The 26553-nt window shown below is 48.1% G+C and overlaps 1 protein-coding gene across 1 annotated transcript; it reads left to right on the top strand.

Moving 5' to 3' along the window:
- Window positions 1-2117: 2117 nt before the first annotated feature.
- Window positions 2118-26542, top strand: LOC135899157 (neprilysin-1-like). The gene is made up of 3 exons (XM_065428415.2): window positions 2118-2434; window positions 15118-15824; window positions 25139-26542. Exons 1-3 carry the CDS (start codon window positions 2180-2182, stop codon window positions 26538-26540), a joined length of 2364 nt encoding a protein of 787 aa, XP_065284487.1. The 5' UTR covers window positions 2118-2179; the 3' UTR covers window positions 26541-26542.
- The last annotated feature ends 11 nt before the right edge of the window (window positions 26543-26553 follow it).

Here is a 26553-nt window from a genome sequence, read left to right as displayed (position 1 = left end):
GGTATCTTCAGACCAACGCTTTAATTGCGGCAGATGCCCCGCAGGGTAATGAAAAAAACAGGTGTAGCATTTTTTTCCTCGCTAGATTGGCGCTTTTCAGCCCAACGTCCTGATTTTTCACCTGTACACCTAACAGAACTTGTAGCTGTACTTGTAACACTGCGCGAGTTGAACCTCGCTCTTTGCCGGGTAGCTATTCACCGACTCACCGTCTTGATGGTCTTCTCTTACAACGTTTAGAGACTCAAAAAATTTGCAAACTCTATATGTACTGTCTTTGTCTCATTTGCATTTTCTTCATTTCATTTGGGTGCCTGGGTCCAAGGAAGGAAGAAAATTGTGGACAAGGAAAGGCAGGGAGCTTAATTAGTTTATCTCAACCGGTTTGCTACCCTACACAAGGGATCGGGATGTCGGGGGATGAAATATGGGGAGGAAAAAGAGGGAGAGCACATAGCACTGCACACACATCGTCAACTACAGTCTGCGTGCACTCTTGCGTGGTATGTGACATCACTGCCACAGCCGCTTGTCCAAGCCCGTCTCAGCTGCGCTGTCTTCTGTCGGCGACATGGGAAAATCTGACAACTGACAATGGTGTATTGTCAAGGTGCGCTAGAACGGCTGCCAGGGACGCCAAGTTTTGCATATGAATCAGTGTGCCGACTCATTGGCAAAAGATTCACTGGGTGGCCCGTCGTTCTTGCCATTCTACCGACCGCATGTATCCCTGCTGCTATGTTTTGGAGATTAACAGTGATGAGCGAATTTAGCCTGGCCTCACGTTCTAAGTACCACTATCTACAATACCCCTGGAGCTGCAAATTATTTCCAACGCACAATTACATTTTACATTCACGAGGCTACGCTGCCGCGTCCAGGCACTAAATTGCTGCATACACAGGGCTCTTTTGGTGGCATCTCCTTATCGTATATGGCGCGGTGAACAGAAACAATTGGCTACATTCTTCCTGCTTCTCGGTTATTTTTCTTAGTAAGGAGAACGTTGCTTGAGGTCCATATAAGTAATGTTGCGCTCAACATTAACGTCTCCGTCTTGCTTTACTTTTGGAGCTTCCACGTTGGGGTACAGCCCTCGGTATATTTGCAGTGCGATTAAAGGATTTATTCTTTGCACCTACGAATTGCCTTTCCAAAAACAACATTTATTATGATTATTTATCCCTTTCTCTATTCACTCTAGTACGTTACCGTTGCACTTTGCACAACGTGCAACAATAAATCTTGTACCAGGAAAACTATTTTTTTCTCTGAAATTATTTCGCTCATTTTATACAAACCGCTCAATTCCCGGCTTATCTTCCACGATGGGTATGTACCACTTGTGCAAAGGAACAACAGAAACCACAACAATGCTGCTATTCTCCACGATCTTCACTACAGTGCTGGTCTTCACCAGTAAATGAGTTCAGAGTCAAATAAATGTCTGACGTCCGAACTCTTAGCTTTATTTTCTGACTGAAACGTAAAGCTTTGTTGCAGGTTTGTTTGCTGAAAAATAGCGTTTTATTTTTCTGTTTTCCCTTTCTAGAAACGAAATTTTCGGAATTACTGGTTATTCTCTGGTTATTCAGCATTTCACCAAACACTGGTCTAGGCAGGAAACGTTTCAATGAACTTTTTTGAATCACATGCTTGCCAAAGGCAGAAATTTGTACTAAAATGTTAAGTAACATGTTTTCACGTGACGATCGGTATTATTATCCTACTTGGTTCTTAAATGATGGGCGATGCGTTTTATTCAAAGAGTGGTGCCAAGCTAATAGCGGAAAAAAGTGCAAATGGATCTGTGTTTCATAAATTTGTGGAAATATGGAAAGTATGCGAATCTCCTACAGAATTATGCAGGCTTGGCTCCCATCTATTAAAATTTTATGAATTGTTGCATGCGCAGCAACTGCATTTTTTGCGTAAAGTTGTCCCTGTGTTATTTTTTTTTTAATTACAGCACTTTAGAGCAGAAACAGAAAAAAAAACACATTGGTACTAGCTGGAAATTGAATGAGAACAAGCTTTTACTAAGACAGAAAGGTTGCCCCGAGTTTTGTTGGCACATTCACGAGTAATTAGTGCGAACAGTTCAACTTATCCTAGCGAGCACGCGCTGCGAGAGAAGAAGAAGTAACACGCCATCTTGTACGTGTCAAGCGTCAACGCAATGGACACGCCAGCGGATCCTCAACAATTGAAGAACCCAACGTCGTCACGGCAACGTCTCGGTGTGCGATGGCCGGCTAGTGAACGCATCGCCAGGGACCGGAATCTTTCCGCTGTGCAACTCCTACGCGAATCACTGGGCTTCCCGGATGATGCCTGCCACGAGAGCTACAAAGGAGGGACGGGGAAGGCTCCTGCTCGGGTAACGCGTCCCCTCAGCAAGTCTACATCTGTAGCAACTACCCAGCCGACTCAGGTGATTTCTTACCTTGTTTCGCATCTCTCAAACATAGTTTTCACGACTGCGCATGTTTTCTCGTTCTGTGCACTAAAGCTGGCTTTGTTAGCATGTCTCCTGTAGTGGCTGAGCTAATTCGCACTCCTACCGTTCACCCTCTGAGCCAGTTCCTCAATTCTGGTGCCTGTTACGCACATGCCATTATCTACATGCACTCAATATAAACTGTCCCAGCACGCAGCTAGAAAAAACACGTACTAATCGCTTCTGCAAAAATAATTTATCACGCGGCCTCTTGTTACCTTTGTGCAGGAGCATCACAGATCTACGTTGCACAATAGCGGTGCAGCTTGCGCTGGTATGATGCAGCTACATACTTTGAAATGTAGTGGTGCGCCTTCTCGCATCGGCTTTTCATTTTCTTCTAATCTGGGTTCATATTGCACCTCGTATGTGCGCAAACTATTGCAAGATCACTCGTGTTTTCTACATGCAGGCTAATTTATATAATATGAATGATAACGAGAGCACGGGATTGTTTAAGCAAATCAGATCATCTTTAAGGTCACGAGTGATAAGTAATGCCCAGATTTGTTACAATTTCCGTTCAGGATTTTGTAAGCATTTATACAATGACGGAGCACATTCAGGAGACGGCTTTATACTATGTACCTTTTTGTATTTATTTACCTATCGGAACTTTTTTTTGTGCGAACCAGATTGCAAGGCTATATTTGATGCTAATGTCTTTCTTTTTGATCTACCTCATAGACTTATTACGTGCATGCCTTTTCAATGTCATAGTACCAAATCAATTTGTTTTGTTGCTGCAATGTTATTTTTATTTTTTGGCGTTCTATTTATCGGTTACGTGCACGTATCAGTACTGCCTGCCGACTGCCCAGCCCCGCGCACAAGCAACGTTGCTTATGTGGGCTGGATATGTAAGGGTGATGGGAATGAATTTAATAAAGATTATTATTATTATTATTATTATTATTATTATTATTATTATTATTATTATTATTATTATTATTACGAAGACTGCGAAGGAAAATGTTGAGCAACTTGCGTCTGCATACTGCGACAAATGAAAGCGGTGTAGTCTGATTGTAACACTGGATAAACTCTGCGGTTGCCTCCAGTCATTTTTCAACCTTTAACAAGTAATGCACATTCCACAAAAGCCGTAGCTAAAGCAAGCGCTTCGTATGCTTCGTATTTTATGTGAAATTTAAAGAGCATCTCAAGTGCCTCTTTTAATTTGAGCTCTGATAACCCTTTAGTTATTGCATCGCTCACTGTTGCCTTAGAACAAAAATTATATTTTACTGTGCCACGCTGAGCGACAGCAACATATTTTAAATTTTATTTAACCCTCAAGGCCATCAATTATACAGGGCGGAGCGGCTAGGAACAACAGGAAATTGCTGTGTGAGTGGCACAAAAAGCAAAAAAAGTATGCTGAGCGCAAGCACTGTGGGAATCAATGTTATGCGAAACACTTTGCTGCAAGCTGACTATCCGGCATCGTTTGGGCTTCCGCAAAGCGTTACCGAGTGGACCGACGTGTTTGTGTAAGGTTAGCAGTTGTGTTTGTGACGCGAGCGCAAATGTGACGACAGCAGAGAGATGGTGACAACGATGACGACCGTCGTGTAGATTACGTCTACGGCAATATTTCAAATTGGCCGCTTGGACGCAAGATTACGACGCGTCAATTTTTTCTATTCAACTCGGACATAATGCTGGATGGGCATATGAGACAGAAATACACATTGTGTCGTCATCTGTTGCTCAGCGGTATACAATCGTACCTACTTATATCTATGTCACGTGGTCTAGGCGAACTCCACGACGGTATTTGTACTCTGGCGACGAAGCGTTAAACCCTGTTCCACCTGGGCCGATCATGAAGGCTTGACAATGTCACACACCTTCTACGTAACATGAGCTGCTGCGAGGGTAGGACTGTGAAATGTGGGCCGATCCTGAAGGCGGTACAGTCACGGGGTCTTAAACCGGTAGCCGTCACGAGGGGGGAAAGAAAATTGCCAGTGGCTTAGCTCGGCTATGCCAGGATATACGTAGCGAAAACTAAGGCATAGCATGGTTAGCCTTGGTTAATCTTGATTGCAAGTCCAGGGTAGTTTGGTTGTCTAACTATGTTGCGGTGTTTAGCCAGTCTTTCGGCGCGCTGTTCGTCTGTTTCTTGGGCGATTAGTTTCCTCTTCATCTCATTCCGATGGCGATTCCAGGCCTCCTCCTGCTTATCACAATTGTCGCCGTCCATACTGCCGCCTCAACTGTGGTTGCGGCGCACGCGAGCTCTCCTTCTCAATCCTCCGACATGTTATCAGAAATGCGACGCAGCTGGCGAAACGAGCGGAGGAGAGCGCAACGACGAGGAACGTGGTGTGACGTCATACCAAACGGCTGCGGCGGAAAGGCGCGGCGCTGCGCAGCGGCGGAACACCTGTGGCTCGGTGCTACTAGTGGCACATGCGCAGTAATGACTAGGGAGCGAGAGAGAGAGAGAGAAATATCCGCGGCGAGGCGCGCGTTGTGACGTCATGTGCCTCTCGGAGCACCGCCACGGCTAAATCGCAAGTTCGCGGCCAGTAAAGCTTTCGCTTTAAAAACTGCCATTTTATGCGCCTACTAAACATCTCTAAAAACTATTTGGCTTTAAGCACGAGAAAAACATCCTGGCAATCGCCGGCTGAATGGCAGCAAAGGAAAAATAATGACCAAATCGATGCACTGCTCATGCATTCAAGTTTTCTTTTAGAGCGCAGCTCTTATGCGCCCGTTTCTGCGTCGATCGTTGGCGCTCCCGGCGTAACCGAGTGAACGGTTCCAGCGAAGGATGAAAGGGCAAACGCGGAGTGCAGCGGGGAATGAAAAAAAAAAAGAACGGCTTGGGCGAAGGGAGCGCAAGAAGGAAAGCGGAGGAGAAGGGTGTTGCGAAAGGGAAAGAAGAAAAGCGAATTGCTGCGCAAGCCGCGCACTGCGACGACGATGACTGCGAGATGGCTTTAGAGATGGCGCCATAGTAGCGCATGTCGTCCGGGAGGTCTGTTTTAAAGCCGTAGATGTACCATAGAATAAAGAACAACTTTAGAGAAGGGAAACTGTACCTTTGGCAGTGGTTCGAAAATAAGCAGCGGCAGCGCATGGAACTAACTTTCGGGGACGCCAGATAACGTTGCTCAATCCGGAAGCGGAAGTGCAAACTTTTTTTTTTTTAACGCAAAATTCAATATGGCCGTTTTTTGCTGGTCGCGTACGCTGGTACGTGCCGTGCTTGCCCTGCAGGCTATGCGGCATGCCTCAATGCCTTCGCTGCCGCTTAGCTGGTGCGTTCTAATTGCCAAGAGCCTCTACTGACGCCCATACAAACAAGCCACAAGTGAGTGAACAGAACGCGCGACTTTATTGGCAGAAGACAAGCAGTGTACATTCTCGTGCAATAGCAGAAATAAAATTTGCATGTCGAGATACGCTGGAATCATTGACGCGAGCTCGTAAACGGCTCACCGTCGTCGTCGCACGTGGTGGTCAGGTTAACGAGCAAGAACCAGCAGCGGAAACATATTGGACAGAGTGTGCCACTTATTTGCAGCGACAGTCGCCGTTAAAAATGCCCAAATTGCATTGCGAAGCAATCGGGAGACGCAGGCATCTGCTGCCGCAGCCTACACAGCGACATGGGCTACCCCAGATTTTAGCCGTTCACTCCTTTCCAACCTGCACGTTTCTTTTCTTTCGGGGACCGCTAATGTGTGGCTCACACTTGGTGTCTCACATTGTCTCGCTATGGACAAGTCGCTTTCGTGGGCATCGCCTCCATCAGCTACTTTTGCGGGCCTTTCCACCGTTCACTTTTAGCCGTTCACTCCTTTCCAACCTGCACGTTTCTTTTCTTTCGGGGGCCGCTAATGTGTGGCTCACACTTGGTGTCTCACATTGTCTCGCTATGGACAAGTCGCTTTCGTGGGCATCGCCTCCATCAGCTACTTTTGCGGGCCTTTCCACCCATGTAGCTATCAACTTCATACGCATCGGACTATGTAAGCACGTATGCTGGTCTCCGTTCATGCCTAATCGCGGCCGAGAAAGGCCAGAGGCACAATTTGCCCATGGCTGCAGCAGGAAAGGGTGAATGGGGAGCACGAATCACGGTGTGCGTAAATTGGCAGTCTATGTCGCTGTACAGACTGCAGGATCAAATTCTTACTTCGAGAGGCTGCTTCCCAGTTCAACCGACCAGGCCGCAATATTCGAAAAACGTAACACTGCGACCATAATCAAGTGACATAACAGCAAAATTAAACAGCAATCAGTCACCGCATGAGGTTCAGACAATACATCATACATTGGCGACGAACCATATGGCAACAGTGAGCATTCACATACACGGGTCTCTTAGGGTACATTGAGCTGCCTACCTAAAGGCGTAGTGCCAGACTTCGTCGCACGTGGTGGTCTACTAACGAGCAACAACCAGCAGCAGAAACAGATTGGACAGAGTGTCCCACCTGTTTGCGGCGACAGTCGCTGTTAAAGATGAGCAACTTGCAGTGCAAAGCAGTCGGGTGACGCAGGCATCTGCTGCCGCAGCCTACACAGCGACATGGACTACCCATCAGTTTAGCATTGACTCCTTTCCAGCCTGCATGTTTCGTTTCTTTTGGAGGCCGCTAATGTGTGGCTCACACTTGGTGTCCCACATTGTCTCAATATGGACAAGTCGCTTTCGTGGGCATCACCTTCATCGCCCACTTTTGCGGGCCTTTCCACCCAACTTCATACACGTCCGACCATGTAAGCACTTATGCTGGTCTCCGTTCATGCCTAATCGCGGCCGAGAAAGGCCAGAGGCACAATTTGCCCATGGCTGCAGCAGGAAAGGGTGAATGGGGAGCACGAATCACGGTGTGCATAAATTGGGAGTCTATGTCGCTGTGCAGACTGCAGGATCAAATTCTTACTTCGAGAGGCTGCTTCCCAGTTCAACCGACCAGGCCGCAATATTCGGAAAACATAACACTGCGACCATAATCAAGTGACATAACAGCAAAATTAAACAGCAATCAGTCACCGCATGAGGTTCAGACAATACATCATACATTGGCGACGAACCATATGGCAACAGTGAGCATTCACATACACGGGTCTCTTAGGGTACATTGAGCTGCCTACCTACAGGCGTAGTGCCCGACTTCGTCGCACGTGGTGGTCTACTAACGAGCAACAACCAGCAGCAGAAACAGATTGGACAGAGTGTCCCACCTCTTTGCGGCGACAGTCGCTGTTAAAGATGAGCAACTTGCAGTGCAAAGCAGTCGGGTGACGCAGGCATCTGCTGCCGCAGCCTACACAGCGACATGGACTACCGATCATTTTAGCATTGACTCCTTTCCAGCCTGCATGTTTCTTTTCTTTTGGAGGCCGCTAATGTGTGGCTCACACTTGGTGTTCCACATTGTCTCAATATGGACAAGTCGCTTTCGTGGGCATCACCTTCATCGGCCACTTTTGCGGGCCTTTCCACCCAACTTCATACACGTCCGACCATGTAAGCACTTATGCTGGTCTCCGTTCATGCCTAATCGCGGCCGAGAAAGGCCAGAGGCACAATTTGCCCATGGCTGCAGCAGGAAAGGGTGAACGGGGAGCACGAATCACGGTGTGCATAAATTGGGAGTCTATGTCGCTGTGCAGACTGCAGGATCAAATTCTTACTTCGAGAGGCTGCTTCCCAGTGCAACCGACCAGGCAGCAATATTCGAAAAACATAAACTGCGACCGTAACCAAGTGACATAACAGCAAAATTAAACGGCAATCAGTCACCGCTTGAGGTTCAGACAATACATTATACATTGGCTACGAACCATCTTACAGGCATAATGCTTGCCTTTGTCACATGTGGTGGTCTGGTAACGAGCGACAACCTGCGGTACAAACAGATTGGACAGAGCCTTGCACCTGTTTGAACCAACAGTTGCCGTTGAAGATGAGCAACTTCCATTGCGAAGCAATCAGGTGACGCAGGCATCTGCTGCCGCAACCAACACAGCGACATGGACTACCCGGCATTTTAGCGTTAACTCCTTTCCAACCTGCACATTTATTTTCTTTCGGGGGCCGCTATGTGTGGCTCACACTTTGTGTCCCACTTTGTCGCAATGTGGACAAGTCGCTTTTGTGGGCATCACCTTCGGCAGCCATTCTTGCGGGCCTTTCCACCCATACGGCTATCAACTTCATACACTTCGAACCATGTAAGCACATATGCTGGTCTCCGTTTTGAGCAAATCATGGCCGAGGTAGGCCACAAGCACAATTTGCCCATGGCTGCAGCAGGCCAGAACGAACGGGGCGCACCAGTTACGGTGTGTGTATACTGGGAGTCTATGTCGCTTTGCGGACTGCAGGAGCAAATGCTTACCTCGAGGGACTGCTTACCAATGCAACTGACCAGGCCCCCACATCTGTAACACAGTTACCACTACCAAGTGTGGCAGCTAAACCAGATTCTGCAATCAATCACTTCACTGTAGCTTGCACAAAGACCCAGGCTATCAAGGAAGAGGAGCAATCATCAACGAGACTAGGAATATGGAAAATGAGAAAGCTTGCATTCAAGAGAGAAGCCACTCTGCTCTGCAAGCATTGAAGGCTAAAAACACCAAGAAAAGTAAAATGGTGCATAGCACATGTGCATAGGTTAATGCAAGACGCATGCGGATGCTGCATCAGCTATTTCAGGAGAGTAATTGCGCATGACAACATACACTAGAAGATACTGCTACAGATATGTTAGGCTGCTAGACAGTGACTGGTATTAAGTATCAGCGAAATATCCAAATATAAAGGTTGACCTTTATATTTGGATGAGGATGAATAACCTCTAACAAAAAGGGGCAATGAGAAAGCTTGCATTTATAGAAGAAAAATTACACTTCGCACAAACGGAATTAACATGGCTTGGAAGCTGATTAAGGACGAACTGATGAAACTCAATCTTTTGGCCAGCGTCGTCCGTGCTTGGTCAGATGTTGCAGGTGCATCTGAAGACGAAGAATTTCTAGAAAGTCCTTTTTGAGTTACTTGGATGACTCAGCCAAATGTCCGTGCTGGTGGAATGGTGGCTGAAGCTCTTTGCAGTCTTAACACAGTCCTTTGCAGACTTGATATCTCATCCATATTCTTGTGCATGTGCTTCTTTGTTCTTGGTGTAAAAGCCTTGCAAATTCGGCTCCAGCCCCTTCCTGTTGGTGCAGATAGGAGCTCCTGTGATGACCAAGATGTGCTTGGCATAGACTCTGTTGGGGCAAAACGGTGACACGTGAGATACAGCACAGATTAGCCAAATTTATGTGGGTTTTATATGTTCGAACCAATTATACTGAACCATATATATGAACAAACATTCATATCTGCTGCAAACAGCAAGCCAATACAGCATAGATCAAACATATTTATTTCTGAACCATATGTTGTTTACCTTGTAGTAGTAGCCAATGTCCACACAATGACCTTGTCGTAGCAGGCAGCAGCTTCTGTTTAGTGCGTGGAGTGTGTTGCTTTATACTGGTGCCGTCCTCATTACTGCATGTCTGGAACAGAAATTTCGACTGAATCAGAAATTGAAAAAGCAAAGTTTTGCAATATGAAATGCAAAAAGGTGTGACATATATGTTGTAATGATTTGCGACTACAGAACACATGCAAATGTACACTGTCTATTCTAGGGTGCTTAAGCAGCATGTTAAATAAATATTGCTATTGCCCATAAAATTGATGTCTGCCTAACTACAATGCATGTCAACAGCGCAAGTACTATTAAGATCACAAATGAGAACATTTGTGGGTTCATTTATGCTCTAGAAGTGATCACACTGCTAGTTACTCAAGCAAATGCATGAAAGTCATGAAGCTATTAGAACTGATGCATTATTTTTCTCCACGAACGTGATGTACCGCTTCACTACTGCAAAAATAAATGCCCTACGGTAAACCAATCTGAACAGCAAGAACATTTGGAACCAACAAGTACGAAATATGGGTGAATTATCATGCTTGCAACTGTTTAATACATTAAATTCTGTACTTTCACTTCATTTTACCAAAGGATTATTCGGTTTTGTGGACGAAAGACGTTGCCGGCCGACTCGAAAAAAAAGTTTAATATGTATATTGATATGGCTACTCAGTCACCTACAACCACGGCTACAATAACATGAAAAATGAGACGCGCGTTCCGATATCGCTCTTTCTTTCCTGGTTGTGTGTGTAAACCAAACGACAGCCTCGCAAGTAAAGGTTTATTTAGGAAACAGCAACTGAGATCCTCACTGCCCATATGTAATGCAGGATCTAGTTCGTTAACTTGTGCCCGCCTGGAAGGTAATGAGACGGATATTATATAACGATTGAAGCAGCGGTGTTAAACGACTCACCGTTATTGCCGTTGTCAGCCGCAGCAAAATCCAGCTCCCGTTTCGATGCAGACCTGTTCCGAATGGCTCACGACCGAAACCCAACTGCCGGGCTTACATGTCCGCTTGCAAACACGTAACTTCACCCCAAGTTACATAGAAGCGCAAGAAACTAGTTTTAGAAACAAAGAAGCAACCAGTCTTGAGTGTACGAACGAATGAATCCGTGCCGCCGTGCACTCGGAAATACCGGTAAAAATTTTAAATCCAGGCCAGAGGTCACGTGAAAGATCGATGATGCTGAACGCTATTTGCGTTCATAATGGCGAAGAAACAATAAACTTACTAACAAAGAGTACAATATCTAATTAGCAATGATAATTTTGCCCTGTTTTTATGTAAAAGAAAATGCTTCGGTAATTGTAAGAGAAAGTTTGTAAGATAAAATTGCGCTTATTACGACGCCTCTACCGGGAAATGTTGGAACTAACGAACGCATCCCGAGGTGATGCTACTAGGTTGGCTTTGTTAGCAGCGGCGCGCGGTCGATTTTTTCCCCCTCTGTGGCCATTAGTTGAACTTGAGAGTGTACGGGGCCTGGATGTACTCCGACGTAACGAGTGTGCGCGCGCACGTCAGACTGCTCGACGTCATAGTGGCGAACAATTGGCGTCTATTTACCAACGACACGTCGGAACCGGCGTGTGTGGCGCCGTCGGGCGCGTTCCAACGTTGCTGGCGCTTTCGCCCACGGCGCCGAACCACGTCGACTACGCATCCCAGCATAGCTCGCGCGGCGCGGGCAGAAAGGCAATCATGAAGGAAGGAAGAAGATAGGAGGGAGCATTACGTCACGCAGCGAGCGACCCGTGAAGCCACTGTGGTGGCCCAACACGTGAACTCTTGTGTCGAGATCACAGATCAAGAACGAAGATTTGCTGAGACGTTTGGTGGGTTTTGTTTTCAGTAGCCCTGCCGTGGCTCTGACTGCCATAGAGTTAATATAACCAACTGCAACGTGCAGAGCGGGAAGACTAAAACCAACCGCGCAATCCGACGTGCGATCATGCGTTGGGTCACCAGGTTTGGCTTCAATCACGTTGCGGCATGCTCCCTCTTGTCTTTTTCCTTCCCCATAGCCGCAATGGCGGCCTGCAGCGAAAGCCGGGTCCGCCGCCGCGGCTCTCTGCGCATGTGCGACGCGTTTGCACAGCAACGCGAAACGTCTGCCCAGTTACCGCCGTTTGTAGTATGGAGTGTCGAACGTTTGCCCAGTTCACCTTCGCCGATGAGACGTAGCTATAGCTTCGGCCGACATGGAGCGTGCGATGCGCCGAAAACGCTGCAGTATGTCGGGCGCTTTAGCGACGCGTGCTGTGAATCGCACCCACACGGCACCCACGTGCTGCTTCTCGCAATCTCCCTACTAGCGAGGCAGTCGCGTTACACTCCGGTCTGTTTGCAAAGGGCTGCACGAGATAGATTATCCGCGCTCACCAATATATCGCGAAATGAAAACACCTATAGGGCTGCGCTCGAATTTTGCATTTAGGGATTATCGTACTCGTCGGTGAATTTTTTTATCCCACGTACTATTAGTGAACGAAATAAACTCGACTCTCATGAATTGTGAGGTTGCAAGTGCCAAAATCACGATTTCATTATGAGGAAGGCGGTAGTGGGGGACTCCGGTTTAATTTTGGCCACCAGGGAATCGTTAACCTGTCCCCAATGCACGGGACACGCGCATAATTGCATTTAATCCCCATCGAAATGCGGCCGCGATTTCATCGCGCCACCTCGTGCTTACCAGTACAACACCATAGCTTCAGGGCCACGTCGTTTATTATACATATATAGTTGTGAATTCTGGTAATTATGGTACGGCGCTGGGCGCTACCATTTATGGCGACAGGAAAGACGTGAGGTTGCAAAAAACCTTTTGAGTAGTGTGACGCTCGCTCTGGAGATTGTGATCGTTGGGAATCAGTTGTGTAACGTTACTTGGAAAAATGTCAGGCAGTTCAATGACCACGATGAAGTAGGAATCCCAAACAGATGCCATACGTTTCATTTTACGGCAAACTATATATTTCTACAAAAGTAACTTCACGACACAGGCAGCCGCAGAAAAGTTTCGTCGAAGGCAACCTAACAGGGTATCGTTGTTGATGCGATACTAAAGGCAAATGTCAATTGAATCTAAAGTAATAGATTAGTGCTCGAGAACGTCTAAGGCATCAATATTATTGCCAACAGAGATTTAATAATCGAGAGATCGAGGTAAATACAGGACAAGAATAGGGACTCCTTCGGGACATTGAAGTATCAGCCCGATGTCGAAGGCACTCCTCATTATACTACTGTCACCAGTACTGAACGACTCCTACTGAAAAGATCATTGTATTGCATTATAAGACGAAAGAAAGGGCTGCTTATCCAGTTCTATTTCATTAAAAAAAAACTCGTTTACCTACCGTTTACGCTACCCTTGGCAATAATGCGGGCGGTCGATCGAAAGGTTTTGTTTTCTCAACTCTGCGCCGCCCGCACTAGCGCATTTCAGTAGTTTCGTTATAGCGTAGTGCTGCGCTGGTTCTGCTGGCTTGCGTAACTGAAACAAATAGAAGTTAGCAGATAACGCCGCGTCCATGCCATGTCGTGGTATTCCCTAACGGTACTCGCCACTTGACCGTGCGCAGCTGCAGCGGCGAATCCTACACTCCGTCTTGGCTCGGCTCCTCCATGACCATGCGTTTGCGTTTTGCGCATAAAATCGTAGCGCCGTCTGTCGGGCGCCGTTTTACTCAATGAGGACACTAAAAGGTGGTGATGGTGTATTCAACATCATCACGGCCGCCTCCGGTGCAGGCGATTGGAATTGCGCTAAAGGTATGCGGACCCTTCAGACACAAGTTTTGCGTTAACTAAGTCTTTCCTTGGCACGAAGTGTTAACTAAGTCTTTCCTTGGCACGAAGCAAGCGCTCCGACTCTTATGCAGTGGTATTTTCACTTAGACGAGTGTGGGTGTAGGCCAGTTGCTGAATCAAGATTTCGTTCCGTGTGTTCTTTGCAGTAACTTCACAAATCACGGTGTTTTCACAGTGCACATTGACCTAGTATTTGCCTTTAGTGTCCCTTTAATTACGCTACTAATAGTGCAGACAAAGAAAGTGTCCAGGTTATATGAGCACCTATAAGTGTAAGATGGCGCAGACGCTAGACTACTATTGTTAATATGGTAGGATGTAGCAGAAGATACAAATAGGATAGCATACATACGCTTGCATTAAGATGTGTAAAAATTGCATGAACATCATCTTGCAGGATAATACACTCTAAGAAAAGTTTACACCCTTTGAGTCGTATCTTGCCACACAACAATAAACTGTCATCGGTCTTGTCCGCATTTCCTTCCTTTAACGCTGCGAGCCCAGTACTTCCCAGTAACGAACGACATTCGCGTTATCAGCATGACATAGCATTATCGACAGGAAAGTAGCGGGCGAGGCGTTTTCAAGAAACGAAACGCGAGCAAGGCACATGACGATTATCGTTGTGTGGCAGAGATGCACCCCAAAGGGTGTAAGGTTTTTTAGACTGTAACGTTCGATTCATCGCTAATTTTTCAAAACTAACGCAGTAGTCGGGAAAAGGTATAGAACGTTGGAAGAAACATGGTTAGGCAAACCAGTATTGAATATCAGAAAAATAAAATGGCCTAATACTCATCCCTGGGGGCACCAGAGTTCACCAGAGTAGGGGAGAAACGTGATTCTTAGATACAACGAACTGGGCAAGGTTAATAAGCAAATGCTCGAGCCATGAGAATAGGTTAGGATCAAGATTTAAATTGCTGAGCTAAGAAGTAACCTGTCTCTTAATTAAACGTGAATAAAAATCGCATCGCGCGCGATGCATTAGTCTAGAGAACGTGGACGACAAAATAATCAAAAAATTCAATTGACACAATTTCAATTAGCTGCTTCACGGTAATGGAGCGGTTGTTGTAGCTCTTGGCAGTGACACAATTTCAATTAGCTGCTTCACGGTAATGGAGCGGTTGTTGTAGCTCTTGGCAGTTTTATTGCTTTCTTACACTGATTCAACTCGCCGCCATCGATGACGCCATTTTTGTTGAAAACGTTGATGAAAAGTCGGCGAAGACTTTACCAGAATGCGCTTCTTCTTTGAGCAGTACGAGTACCGCGCACAAGGAGGGTGTGCGAAAGACTCTTCTTGTCCTTTATAGGACACGCAAGATCTCGGCTCAAGCGGTCCCCTCCACGATGGCCAGAGGTACGACGACCGAGGAAGACTCGCCATCATAGCTATACTCGCGCTTACCCTGGTGCTCGCCTGCACGATCCTGTCCTTCTTCTTGCCTGAAACCAAGCTGCTCGGGGCGCTGTCGGGGTGGTGCGACACCAGTGAGTGTCGCCGCCATGCGACGCTACTCACGCATGGCCTGAACCGGAGCATTGACCCGTGCGAAGACTTCCACGACTACGTCTGCTCCACGTGGGAACCCAACCCCCGGTTCGCGTCGGTTCTCCGCACTGCGCTCGACGACCTCAGCATTCGATGGCTGAACGACCTGGAGGAACTGCTGCACGAAAGCGTTTTCCACATGCCCGTGGCGGAGAAACCGTTGGACATGTACCGAGCCTGCGTCAACAACAGCGGAGCAAGTGCAGAAGACTGGAACCTGTTCCGGCGGTTTCTCTCGGACTGCGGATTGTCGTGGCCCGAACCGCCGCCGAACTACATTAGTGCCTCGAGCGTGATAGTCAACTTGGCGCTCCACTGGCAGATGTCGCTGTGGTTGCGCATCCGTGTTCTGAAGCACCCTTTCGTGCCCGGCGGCCGTCGGTTCCTGCTACTGCCGGGTCGTAAGAGCGAGGCGAGACTGTTCGTCGCGATGCACGAATACGTCATGGCGACTGACCAGTATCCGAGGTACACTAATACTTCATTTCCATCATTCTCTTTGCATCGCACAGTGATATTACAAATAATCAATCAACCAATCAATCTTATTAACATGCCCAGAAACAACCTACTCATCTTGGTACTGGCGCACGTTAAAAATGAGTATAATGTATGCGTACACAGCCAGTAAAACGCCAATCGCGCAATATTTGCCGAGTTACATGAATTTCTCCACCTTCCTCTCTTTAAAACTTTTTATCTCTCTCTGGGCACATGAACTAGCATCGTTCGATCGAAGCAACTGCGGCTTATTCCGGGCAAGGATAGGCATACACTAGGAAGATACACAACAAAGCAGTATTCTAAGTTCCCTCGTAATACCAGGCTAGGTGAACGTCAAATGCAACAGAAAGTTGTATCGGGAGCTTTTCATGTGGCTCTACAAATTTCTCATTGACACTTTTCAACTAACTATATTATTATACGAAGGTGATTAATTAATTGAGCCTAATTATTTGATTAGGCCGGATGCAAAATAGTATCTATCTTTAAGCAAAGGCAAACAACATTACATCGGTCCTGTTCAGCTGTGGCATTTGCATATTTTTAAACTTTGACTCCTGTTACGTGGGACATCCGGTGTACGTCAATAGATATGAATAAAATGTACTCGTTTTATACGATAGCGGTGTCCAGTACAATATTCGAAAATAACATTGATTGTAACGCCTGCGAAAAAGTTATAAAACAGAGTCGAGTGCTGCTTCAAAAGCGGGCAAGTGTCTGTGAGAATCCTGCCCGAAGGATTCCTTGAGACACTAGAAGTAGTACGAGGGAAAGTCTAGTCATCATAGTTAAATTATGGGGTTTTACGTGCCAAAACCACTTTCTGATTATGAGGCACGCCGTAGTGGAGGACTCCGGAAATTTCGACCTCCTGGGGTTCTTTAATGTGCTAGACATCATAGTTATGTTGCGCGTAATTGTTATAGTAATATAATTTAATATTTCTTCACAATCAATGAAACCATTTAGAAGCTTGAATGAGGAGGTCAAGTCAGCTTTGATGCGTCTGCAGTCCCGGTTTTCAGACCGAACATGGACTCAGAGCAAGGCTGTTGTTCACGGCCAACCTGCCTCGATCACCGATATCGCTGTGTGGAGGCAAAATTATTCTCAACTCTGTCCACACGATCTTTGTTAGATTGGCAAGTGCTGTTCCAGGCGACAGCGATCTCTTCTAGCAATGGCCAGGCATAGGAATGTGTACAACTTAAGAAGTACGCCTGCATTTCTGAATTCCCTTGAGATTCGATTTGCTTCCCACGGTGCGCAAGCCGCGCTTAGTGATATATGTGGGGCGAGAAGGTGAAGTTGGAATAATGATAATAATAACCATTATCGCGAGTTCTTAGGCACGTGTATTTTTCTGCCACGTCTTCCGAAGCCTTCCGAGTACTTGTATTGCAAAGACCTGACAGTCGCGGAAAAATCAAATTGACATGTTCTAGAGCATAACTAATGCTTCAAAATATAAAGTAAACCTCACCACCATTTTGAATAGCACGTACAAAGACAAACTACAAGGAAACGCACAAATTAAAGCGACAAAGTGGCAACATGTCATGGTCAAACAAAACGCGCCACACTAGTACACGAATGGACAGTGAATATGCAAACGTAATTATGGAAATCCACGAACTGAATGTAGCTAATAAAAATAGTTATACTAATAACAGTAATAATCATCATGATGATTATTTTTTGAAAGTGTGACATGATATTACGCACACACTTTGTTGTCATGGATTTGTGCATTTGTGTAAAAATTGTCGTTTGTTCGTGCATTCTGATATTCCTCATTGTGTGTGTTCATATGCTTGTACTGTTTGCCTTCTTTTCTAAATGTCATGCATTTGTATCGGGGAGGCGACAGCCCGTCAAGCTGGAAACCTAGCTTTTTCTCTCGGCCTCTCACATCCTTGGGATGGAAAATAAAGGCGCTATTATTATTATTATTATTATTATTATTATTATTATTATTATTATTATTATTATTATTATTATTATTCAAAGATGCGTTTTGGTGTGATGGAGGACGACGAAATGCACCATTACGAAAGGCCACAATCTATGGCAAGGCATATAGCGTCAACTAAATCTTCGCTGTCTGCTTTCAGAAGATCCACAGATCCTAATCCAATACCTTGAATACACTCAGCTGAATGCTTGGCATGATTATTAGGCCTCTGATGTGCGGTTTCAGAGAAAGAGACACACAAGAGAGGAAAGGCAACAAGGATAACAAGACGCACGTTTGGTTCGCTACCCTAATCTGGCGAAAGGCTATACAGGGATGATAAGAGGGAGACGCGAGAGAGACAGCAGTTTTGCGCACCGAGTCTATAGATGGTCGCCAAGACCTGTCGGATTGAGGTAGTGCAATAACACTTTCTGGGCTTATGCGCCATCGACGCGTACGGCCATAGCCCAAGGATCTTCACTTTCGAAAATCAGCTGGAGTCTAGCATGTTCAATGATATCCAAAGTTCACTCTCTGCATTTGGCCAGCCAGCCAAACGCAGCTCACCCGTGGTACAAGAAACGCTGGCCGCCGTGCGGTTCGATCAAAGCCTTCGAATCGCTGAGCACTGTACGAGCACTTCAAGGTTACGCGATGCCGCGGGTAAAACACAATTGAGGCCACTTTGGCGCTAATGCCGACTCTATCATTTTGAGGCAGATCTCGTTCAGAATCTCAAAATCGGGTTGGGTAAGGGAACATGTCGACCTGTTTCTTAATTTCGAGAGTACTTTACCATGCTTACACACTACGCAAGTAATGTAGTCGAAAAAAAATCATAAAGCGCTCTTCGAGTCCTGGGCCAGTGTAAGGTACGGATTCATTTCGCTCAATTCGATACCTTATCATCAACCGTTCACGACTCGCCAGTGTTGGTTATTATTAATGGGTCTGAACTACCAATTTTAACCGCATTGATCACCACCAGACATAAGGTTTCCAGCTTATAACACATTTATCAAACCCACCATGGATTATGTCAGCAAGTCCGATAAATGCGTTGCAGCATAGCAACGTTGTATGTTGTGGTGATAACTGTGTTTCATATTGGGAGCTGAGTACTAGCAGTGACTATATTTTACGCAGTAATGCTACTTTGCCGTTACCAACAGCAGATATACCAAGGTAGTCAGTGCTATGCCAACTAGATAGTGACTACAACGACCTTTTTAGAGCGCAGCTCCTAGGCGCCCGTTCCCGCGGCGAGCACCGGCGTCACTTTGTAACCGAGCGACCGAGCACAGCGAAACATGAAAGCGAACGCGGTGCGCAGTGGGGGATGAAAAAAATCTGCGAAGCAAAGAGGGGCGAGAAGGAAAGTGGAGGGGAGGGTGCAGCAGAACCGTGAGGCGGAATGCGGAGGAGGTTACGGCGAACAGGTGAGGAGGTAGCGGACCGTCGGCGGCATGAAGGAAAACTGAGGAGGGGCCCTGACATCACTCACTAATGCCATCTTCGACTGGTCGTTTCTGAGCGCTCTGGAGCGCTCTCGCGAGCGGCGTTGTCTTCGGCTGGTTGAAAGAGGGTGCTCGCCCTGCGTTCGGCTGGTTCTTCTCGATTGCTCTCCTCCACCTTCGAGCGCTCTGAGGCGCTCCGAGCCCTGTCGTCGGAGCAGTCGTCGAAATTGAAACGTCATCGCAGAGCCGCGTTGCTGCTGTTGGCGACGGCCCACGTAAACCTAGGCAACCTAGGCCACTGCGACGCACGCTCGTCCCGCCGGCGCGTCCGCCGGTTTTCCCGGCAGCGCCGGGAGCTTTCGACAAGCGAAACATCGGACGTTGGTAGTAGTCACGTGGTTTAGCATCTGCCATTGCCTCCTCCGAGAGCGAGTCGCACGTTTGGCTTGCGCGCTCGTCCTCTACCTCTGAGCTCGGGGAACGCCGGATCTGCCCGACTCTGCTTCGGGGGATGGAAGCGACCAGCCGAAGATAGCATAAGTGAAGCCGGAAGCTGGCATTACGTCACCATCGTACCTAAAGCGCCTTAAACTTCGTATAGTAGTACCATGCTTTGAAGAATGCCGCCTCATCCTCGCGCGCTCTGACCGAGGCCGACGCTGCGTCGCTATTGGCCTAAAGGCCCGTTCACACTACACGAAATATCCGGCGAGCGAAGCGGATTCGGCCGCTTTTGACGTCGAGGAGGGCGGAAAGTGGCGCGGTGAAGGCAATCGGTCCAGGACCAATTTTTACCGCTTTCGCCGCCGCCGGAAGTGGCGTTTTTGACGTCACAACCCTTCTAATATCAGCATGGCGGCCAGCATGTCTGAGCGACCGGCCTTCTCCGTGGAAATGCTCGTCGATGCAATTAAACAGCACCCCATATTGTACGACAAAAGACACTTCAATTTCAAGGACATTGCCTACAAAGAGAAGCTATGGGACGCAGTCGCGAAACTAAAAAAGAAACTGCCGCGCGATCTCGCTGTCGTCGCGGAAAACCCAGAAGCGGCAGCGGTGGATCCGCCGATGCACGCGTCAACAGATGAGAACACGCTCTCTTTTTTCCGGCGAGCGAATCCCCTTCGCTCGCCGAAGTTTTGTAGTAGTGTGAACAGGCCTTAATAGCATCACGTCGGCCCTCGCGCCGTGCATTAGCACCATTTTTGCTCGAGAAGCGTTTACGGAGTGGCGTGGAGCGCATGTTGGCGCCGTTGCTATGCTCGAGCAGTGTAGGCGGCGCCACGGTCGTGGAGAGGGCGTGAAAGAGAAGAGAAAAGAGGAGTGAGGGCGGAAGAGGAAAGCGTCGCTACTTTACGAAGTTTAAGGGGTTTTAATCGTACCGGCAAGTTCTCTCTGGTTTACATTGCTCGCGAAGCCACGCCGCGCTGCGCGCAACCGGGCTGCTCAGACGCGCTCGCTCCGCAGCAATCCTAAACCAAAGGATGTAATCACGATGCCTCATCGCATTACCATCGCCGAAGTTATCCTGAAATAAGTTCGTGACGAACTTGGCAAATTGGGCCGTGAGGTGGAATGGGCCACTCTGACCGGCTTTTATGAAAATAAACATGCTTTATAAGGCCTCTCAGTGGCTATGGTGTTGGGCTGCTGAGCACTAGGTCGCGGGATCGAATCCCGGCCACGGCGGCCGCATTTCGATGGGGGCGTAATACGAAAACACCCGTGTGCTTAGATTTAGGTGCACGTTAAAGAACCCCAGGTGGTCAAAATTTCCGGAGTCCTCCACTACGGCGTGCCTCATAATCAGAAAGTGGTTTTGGCACGTAAAACCCCAAATATTATATTATTATTTATAAGGCCACCCAACTGAGCTGTTCTCATCAACCACAGGTACAGGCCGCTGCCAAGTTCTTCCGTATTTTTTTTTAAAGGTCACCTTTATCGCTGCCTTCTACTTACTTTTCTCTGCTTGGGCTTCCTGGGGCTCTCAGAAGGTCTTGCGAGCCAGGCGTCTGGTGATAGGAAAGGAATGTACGCATTCTCATTGCACTGCAACAGTGCACTGCAGACGCGTACGACACATCGACCCATTTGCGATCCATGTGTATATGAGCACAAGCACATATTCTCGCTTTGGTGTGAGGAATAGTCGTGCTTTATTGAACAAATTTCGGGTGGTCGCGCATCACTATGACAGCGCGTCGGCGAGGAGGCAGAATGTAATTTCTGACTCCGCGTTTAGATTCATTGACTGCGACCTGATGTGCTTTCTTCCCACGGTAAGTGCAGCTTCACGGAACCAAAGTGTTGCGATCGCCGGCGCATGGCGCAGAGCAGTGCGCGCGTAACACCGTCCTACGTGTGACCATGGAACAACCGTTTGATGTGTTCGCAGGCGTACGTTGTGTCGAGCCTTGTTCACTCTTTCAGCTCATCCGCAAACCTTCACTTCCCTGCGCTTCTCGTGCGCACAGATAAGATACGCCTGCGGTAGGGAGGATTCGTTCCTGAAGTCAAAGCAGCCGCTTCTATCCCATCTTTCAGGATGAAGCGTCGGCTGGCAGGCGCACGGTGCCGAGGGCAGCAAAATGCACAAATTCTGCGTAACGCTCTATCAGCGCTTGTATTGTGGTACACCTGCGCAGGTGTGCATGAACCTCGAACGCGCTCTGCTTAAAAGACTTCGTGCTGTCGCAAGTATCGCGAGGAACAAGCAACAGTTGAGCAACATGTGTTTTAATGCCTGCACAAAAGCAAGTTGTTACTGAACACGAATGCTCTAAAACCAGGACTATGCATTCTTGCGTAACGTACGCCCTACGTGCGGCAAATGCACCATGCGCTGTCAAAAGCAGGAATCACTGACCTCCAAGGCGTTCATTGTGCAGATTCTGAGACGCATCGGTTTCGGCCTGCGATGGGGCGTTATCATGATTCCGCGGAGGAGGGCAAAATTTCCCGCCGATATTCCTTCGTCCGTTGTCATTGCCGTGGCGCGCTACATTGCTTGCAGCGTTGCATGCGCGTTCATTTCACGAGCTTTAGTTCCTCCTGTCCTACCTGGCCGCAGCAATGTCTGGGAGAGTACGATCCAGATAAGAGAGCGCAACATCCTACGGAGCAACACGTGTGAGCGCACAAAATAAGCAGAACCATAATAAAGCCGCCATTGTGGCCCGAAAGCATGGCCGCTACAGCTAAACGAAAAAAAAACAGCAAAAAAGAAGAAAACCTACTGCGGTATTTCCTCCACACTTTTCTCCTAGGGCGTGGATGGGATAGGGCTCCTTCCTCCATGGTCGGCGGCGACCAAGCGTGCGGCCAGCGTGGAAACTAGATAGTCAAGTACATTCTAGTGTAAACAAAGCACTGCATGTGCTTCGAACCCACCGCGCGCGCACTTCGCCTGCGGTGCCGCCGCCGGCGCCGCTAAAGAATGCGCGCCGCGCGGGTCCCGCGTTCCCGTGTTCAATGCTTCGCCTGCCGCTGCTGCTGAAGGAGCTTCCCAAGCACAGGCTCAGCGCCGCCGCTTTCGTTCAGAATCAAAATCTTTGCCACAACATATCGCTATTGAAAGGACCTAAACAGCTGTGCCCAAAATTTTTGTCGGTGAATATCGCAATCGTCGCCAAAATTTTTTTCCACGGTGTAAAATTAAATTATGGGGTTTTACGTGCCAAAACCACTTTCTGATTACGAGGCATGCCGCAGTGGAGTATTCCGGAAATTTCGACCACCTGGCTTTCTTTAACGTGCCCTTAAATCTAAGTACCACGGGTGTCTTCGCATTTCGCCGTCATCGAAATGCAGCCGCCGTGGCCGCGATTCGATCCCGCGACCTCGTGCTCAGCAGCCCAACACCATAGCCACTGAGCAACCATGGCGGGTTGTTTCGACAGTGTAGTTCTTAATATTCTATTCAATTAAATTTTGCTAAAACAACATTTATACTGGGTAAAATATATTATTTATACGTAAAGAAAATAGCTTCCAGTGCGCTATACACTCTTAAAATGGTTGCACCCTTTGGGGTGTATATTTGTCCCACAACAATAATTGTCATCTGCCTTGCGTTTCCTTTCTGGAAACACGGCGCTCGCTACTTTCCTGTCGAGAATGCTGCGTCACACTGATAAGGCGCATGCCGTTCGTGACTGGGAAGTACCGGGCTCGCAGCGTTAAAGAAAGGAAACGCGGGCAGCACGGATGACGATTATTGTTGTGGGACAAGATACGCCCCAAAGGGTGTAAATTTTTTCTAAGATTGTGCCTTTACTTTAAGAGCCTTTGTACACAATGTATGCCTAGGTATCGACACGTCTGCTTGCTTATCTTTATCGGGCGATCACGTTTCACCGCCTAGCAAATGTTATTAGCAGTGCCGGACGCGCCTGCATGTATCGGAAGTTTCTGGAATGTTATCGATGGTTCCAACCGCTGTCTGTCCCCGAAGCTTGTGTAATCTGAGTGCATGTATGCGCGACGCGAATGCTGTAGAACTTTGTGGAAGGCACGCGGGTCCCAGCGATTGTTCTGGAAAATTCGACGACTGATGTATAAAAGCCGACGTGCTTGACCCGCTGATCGGATTTTCGACGTTAGCCCACCGTGTTCGCCGCTAAAATTGTGCTTTAACGGTAACGTGCTTGTTAGGGCACAGGTTCGCTCGATAAAACGCTAGTATCGCCAATCACAGTTCTGCTGTTTTCTTCACCGTCACCACCACGTGACGGTATGAACAAGAACGCACAGCTTCTTAAACTTTTCGTTTATATGACGGAACTTCATTGTCTTGCATTCGCCGAAACGGTACGGCGTTGCGCAGCTAAGCACGGTGTCGTAGCGTCGGTACAGGCCGCGGCGACCGTACTGCAGTGAGGGCGAGATGCAATATTGCCCATGTGCCATTCATTATGGCCACATTAAGGACCCCGCAGAGATGGTCGAAATTCATCCGGAGCCCCTCCGCAGTGCCGTGCCTCATAATTAGATCGCGGTTATGGCACGCAAGACCCTAGAATTTCTTTTATTGCGAAAACAATACTGCTCGCACTTTCGGCCCATCGGTGGTCGTGGCGCCTCCTTACACAGCTGCGCGTCACGTGACCGTGTGACGTCACGCCAGACCGGGAGACGGGGCCCCAGCTCGCGGCATCGATGGCGGAGGCGAAGCCTTCCGCGCCGCTGCTGCGGCGCTACCGAGAGAGGGCGCTCGCTGGTGTGACGTCACGCCAGACCGAGAGACCGGGCCCCAGCTCGCGGCATCGATGGTGGAGGCGAAGCCTTGCGCGCCGCTGCTGCGGGGCTACCGAGAGAGGGCGCTCGCTGGTGTGATGTCACGCCAGACCGAGAGACGGGGCCCCAGCTCGCGGCATCGATGGCGGAGGCGAAGCCTAGCGCGCCACTGTGAATCCATGTATAGCTATGCATAACATAGATAAGTTATAAGTGTACCACGGATATCAATAGCAGAAACCAAGCAAAACAATGTATAGCCATAAGTTTAACAAAGGGCAACCATGTCCACACTATCAGCCGAACCAAGGCGCAGCCAAGGGTATTGCTTTCGCAATCTTCCAGGCTTAACCAAGCTAAGCCTTCAGCCAATTTCTTTATATTTTTCCCACCGATAATTATCTACCGTATACTACGGTCTAAAGCCGTGTTTCATCGGGAGAAGTAAATCTGCAGCCTCTGACATTGCCGTGTATGGTAATGTGAAAAGTAGTTCGAAAGTTTCTGCAGTTGGATGCATAACTCGTGTCTAAAGTATTTGGTACAATTTAGGCTCCGTTGTTGTAGTTATGTCTTGGTCACACCAAGAATTAATGCAGTGACACTTAACTCACTCGCAGGTACTGGCGTCTCATCTACTCCTTCGTTAAGGGCCAGCAGCCACGCCATGACGTCTCAGATCTCATCAAATCGAGCGCCGAAGCGCAAGGCAACAGCGTCGCCATGCTTTTTAGATTTATATTCACTGGTTACGTGACGCCGTCGATATTCCGCATTTCAAACATCAGCGAACAGACATGGAACGAGAGAGGAGGTCATTGGGTGAAAAGTCTCAGCGAGAACCTCTTCCCTCTGGAGCCATTGTCGCCTTTGGACGACGTACTGATCGCAAACACAGACCTCTTAGATGTGCTCAGAACGTTCATCCCGGGCAGTGGCGACGAAAAAGTGCTAGCGGACATATCATGGCAGGTCGTTCAAATGTACTCATTGATGCTCGACAGGACGCTTCTCGAAGACATTTTGAGGGACAAGCAGCAGGCATCGTCTGTTATCACTCTGCTGTGCGCGAGAGAACTCGACGCTGTCTACAACCCTATCCTGGCAGCTCTCTACGTTCGTTCGCGTCTCACGTCGATGGGCAGGAAACATGTCAGCGCGCTCTTCCAGACTGTGACGCAAGGCGCTGTGGATGCCGTCAACCAGCTGTCGTGGCTCGACCTCGAGAGCAGGCAGTTTTTCGCACAGCGGCTCGAATCTACCGTGGTTCGCCTGTGGCCAGCTGATCTGTTCGATGACGCCCAAAAGGTCGAAACCCTCTACATTCACTGTCCTCGAAGCGAAGCATCTTTTATGCGGCTCTGGTTGGCAGTGCGTGAGTGTCTGAGTGACCTCCTGATGGGAGAGCACCGACGATACTTGTCTGCAATGGCCCCAAACTTCACCCCATACCCTTTTACGTATGACTCGTTCGAACCCTCTGCCGAACTTGTCATGGCGGTGCTCGCGAACCCTGTGTATTCGACACGCGGTACACCAGGCATGCTCTTCGGAGGTCTGGGCTCACTGTTCGCTACTCTCCTTCTCCGTGCATTTGACAAGCCTAAGCAGCCTGTCCATTCTAACGGCAGTGTAAAAGAAACCGGGTCATGGCTTTCTGTAGCGTCCATGAAGGCGCTCATCGAAAAACAGAAGTGCATTGGTTCATCATTGCTATCTACAGTGGCGGGCCTAGAGATCGCGCACTCACTCTTCCTGCAGCGCCTTGAGAATAGTTTTCACCGTAACCTCAGCAGTGAACTAACAGATGAAAAAGTCTTTTTTATGACCTTTTGCCGTTTGTTATGCTCGAAGAACTCCGGGTGGGATCATATGAATTGCAATTCGATTGCGAAACACGTGGGAGGGTTTTCAGCAGCCTTTCACTGCAGTTCAAGCTCACCACTGACGCCGCGCGAGAAGTGCCAACCTTTTTTGACGCGTCGAAACTCTTCTTTTGCGACAATAAAACATGTTCGCTGATACATAGCGCACC

Source organism: Dermacentor albipictus, chromosome 5 (genome assembly GCF_038994185.2).
Source record: "Dermacentor albipictus isolate Rhodes 1998 colony chromosome 5, USDA_Dalb.pri_finalv2, whole genome shotgun sequence".
NCBI classification, from domain to species: Eukaryota; Metazoa; Arthropoda; class Arachnida; order Ixodida; family Ixodidae; genus Dermacentor; species Dermacentor albipictus.
The sequence above is the reverse complement of the archived record's forward strand: the minus strand, read 5'-3'. Positions and strand labels throughout refer to the sequence as shown.

Coding starts and splice junctions, on each gene's coding strand:
- LOC135899157 (XM_065428415.2), top strand. CDS start 2,180: ATGGACACGCCAGCGGATCCTCAACAATTGAAGAACCCAACGTCGTCA. Junction 2,435..15,117: donor CAACTACCCAGCCGACTCAG/GTGATTTCTTAC, acceptor TGTCCTTTATAG/GACACGCAAGATCTCGGCTC. Junction 15,825..25,138: donor GCGACTGACCAGTATCCGAG/GTACACTAATAC, acceptor ACTCACTCGCAG/GTACTGGCGTCTCATCTACT.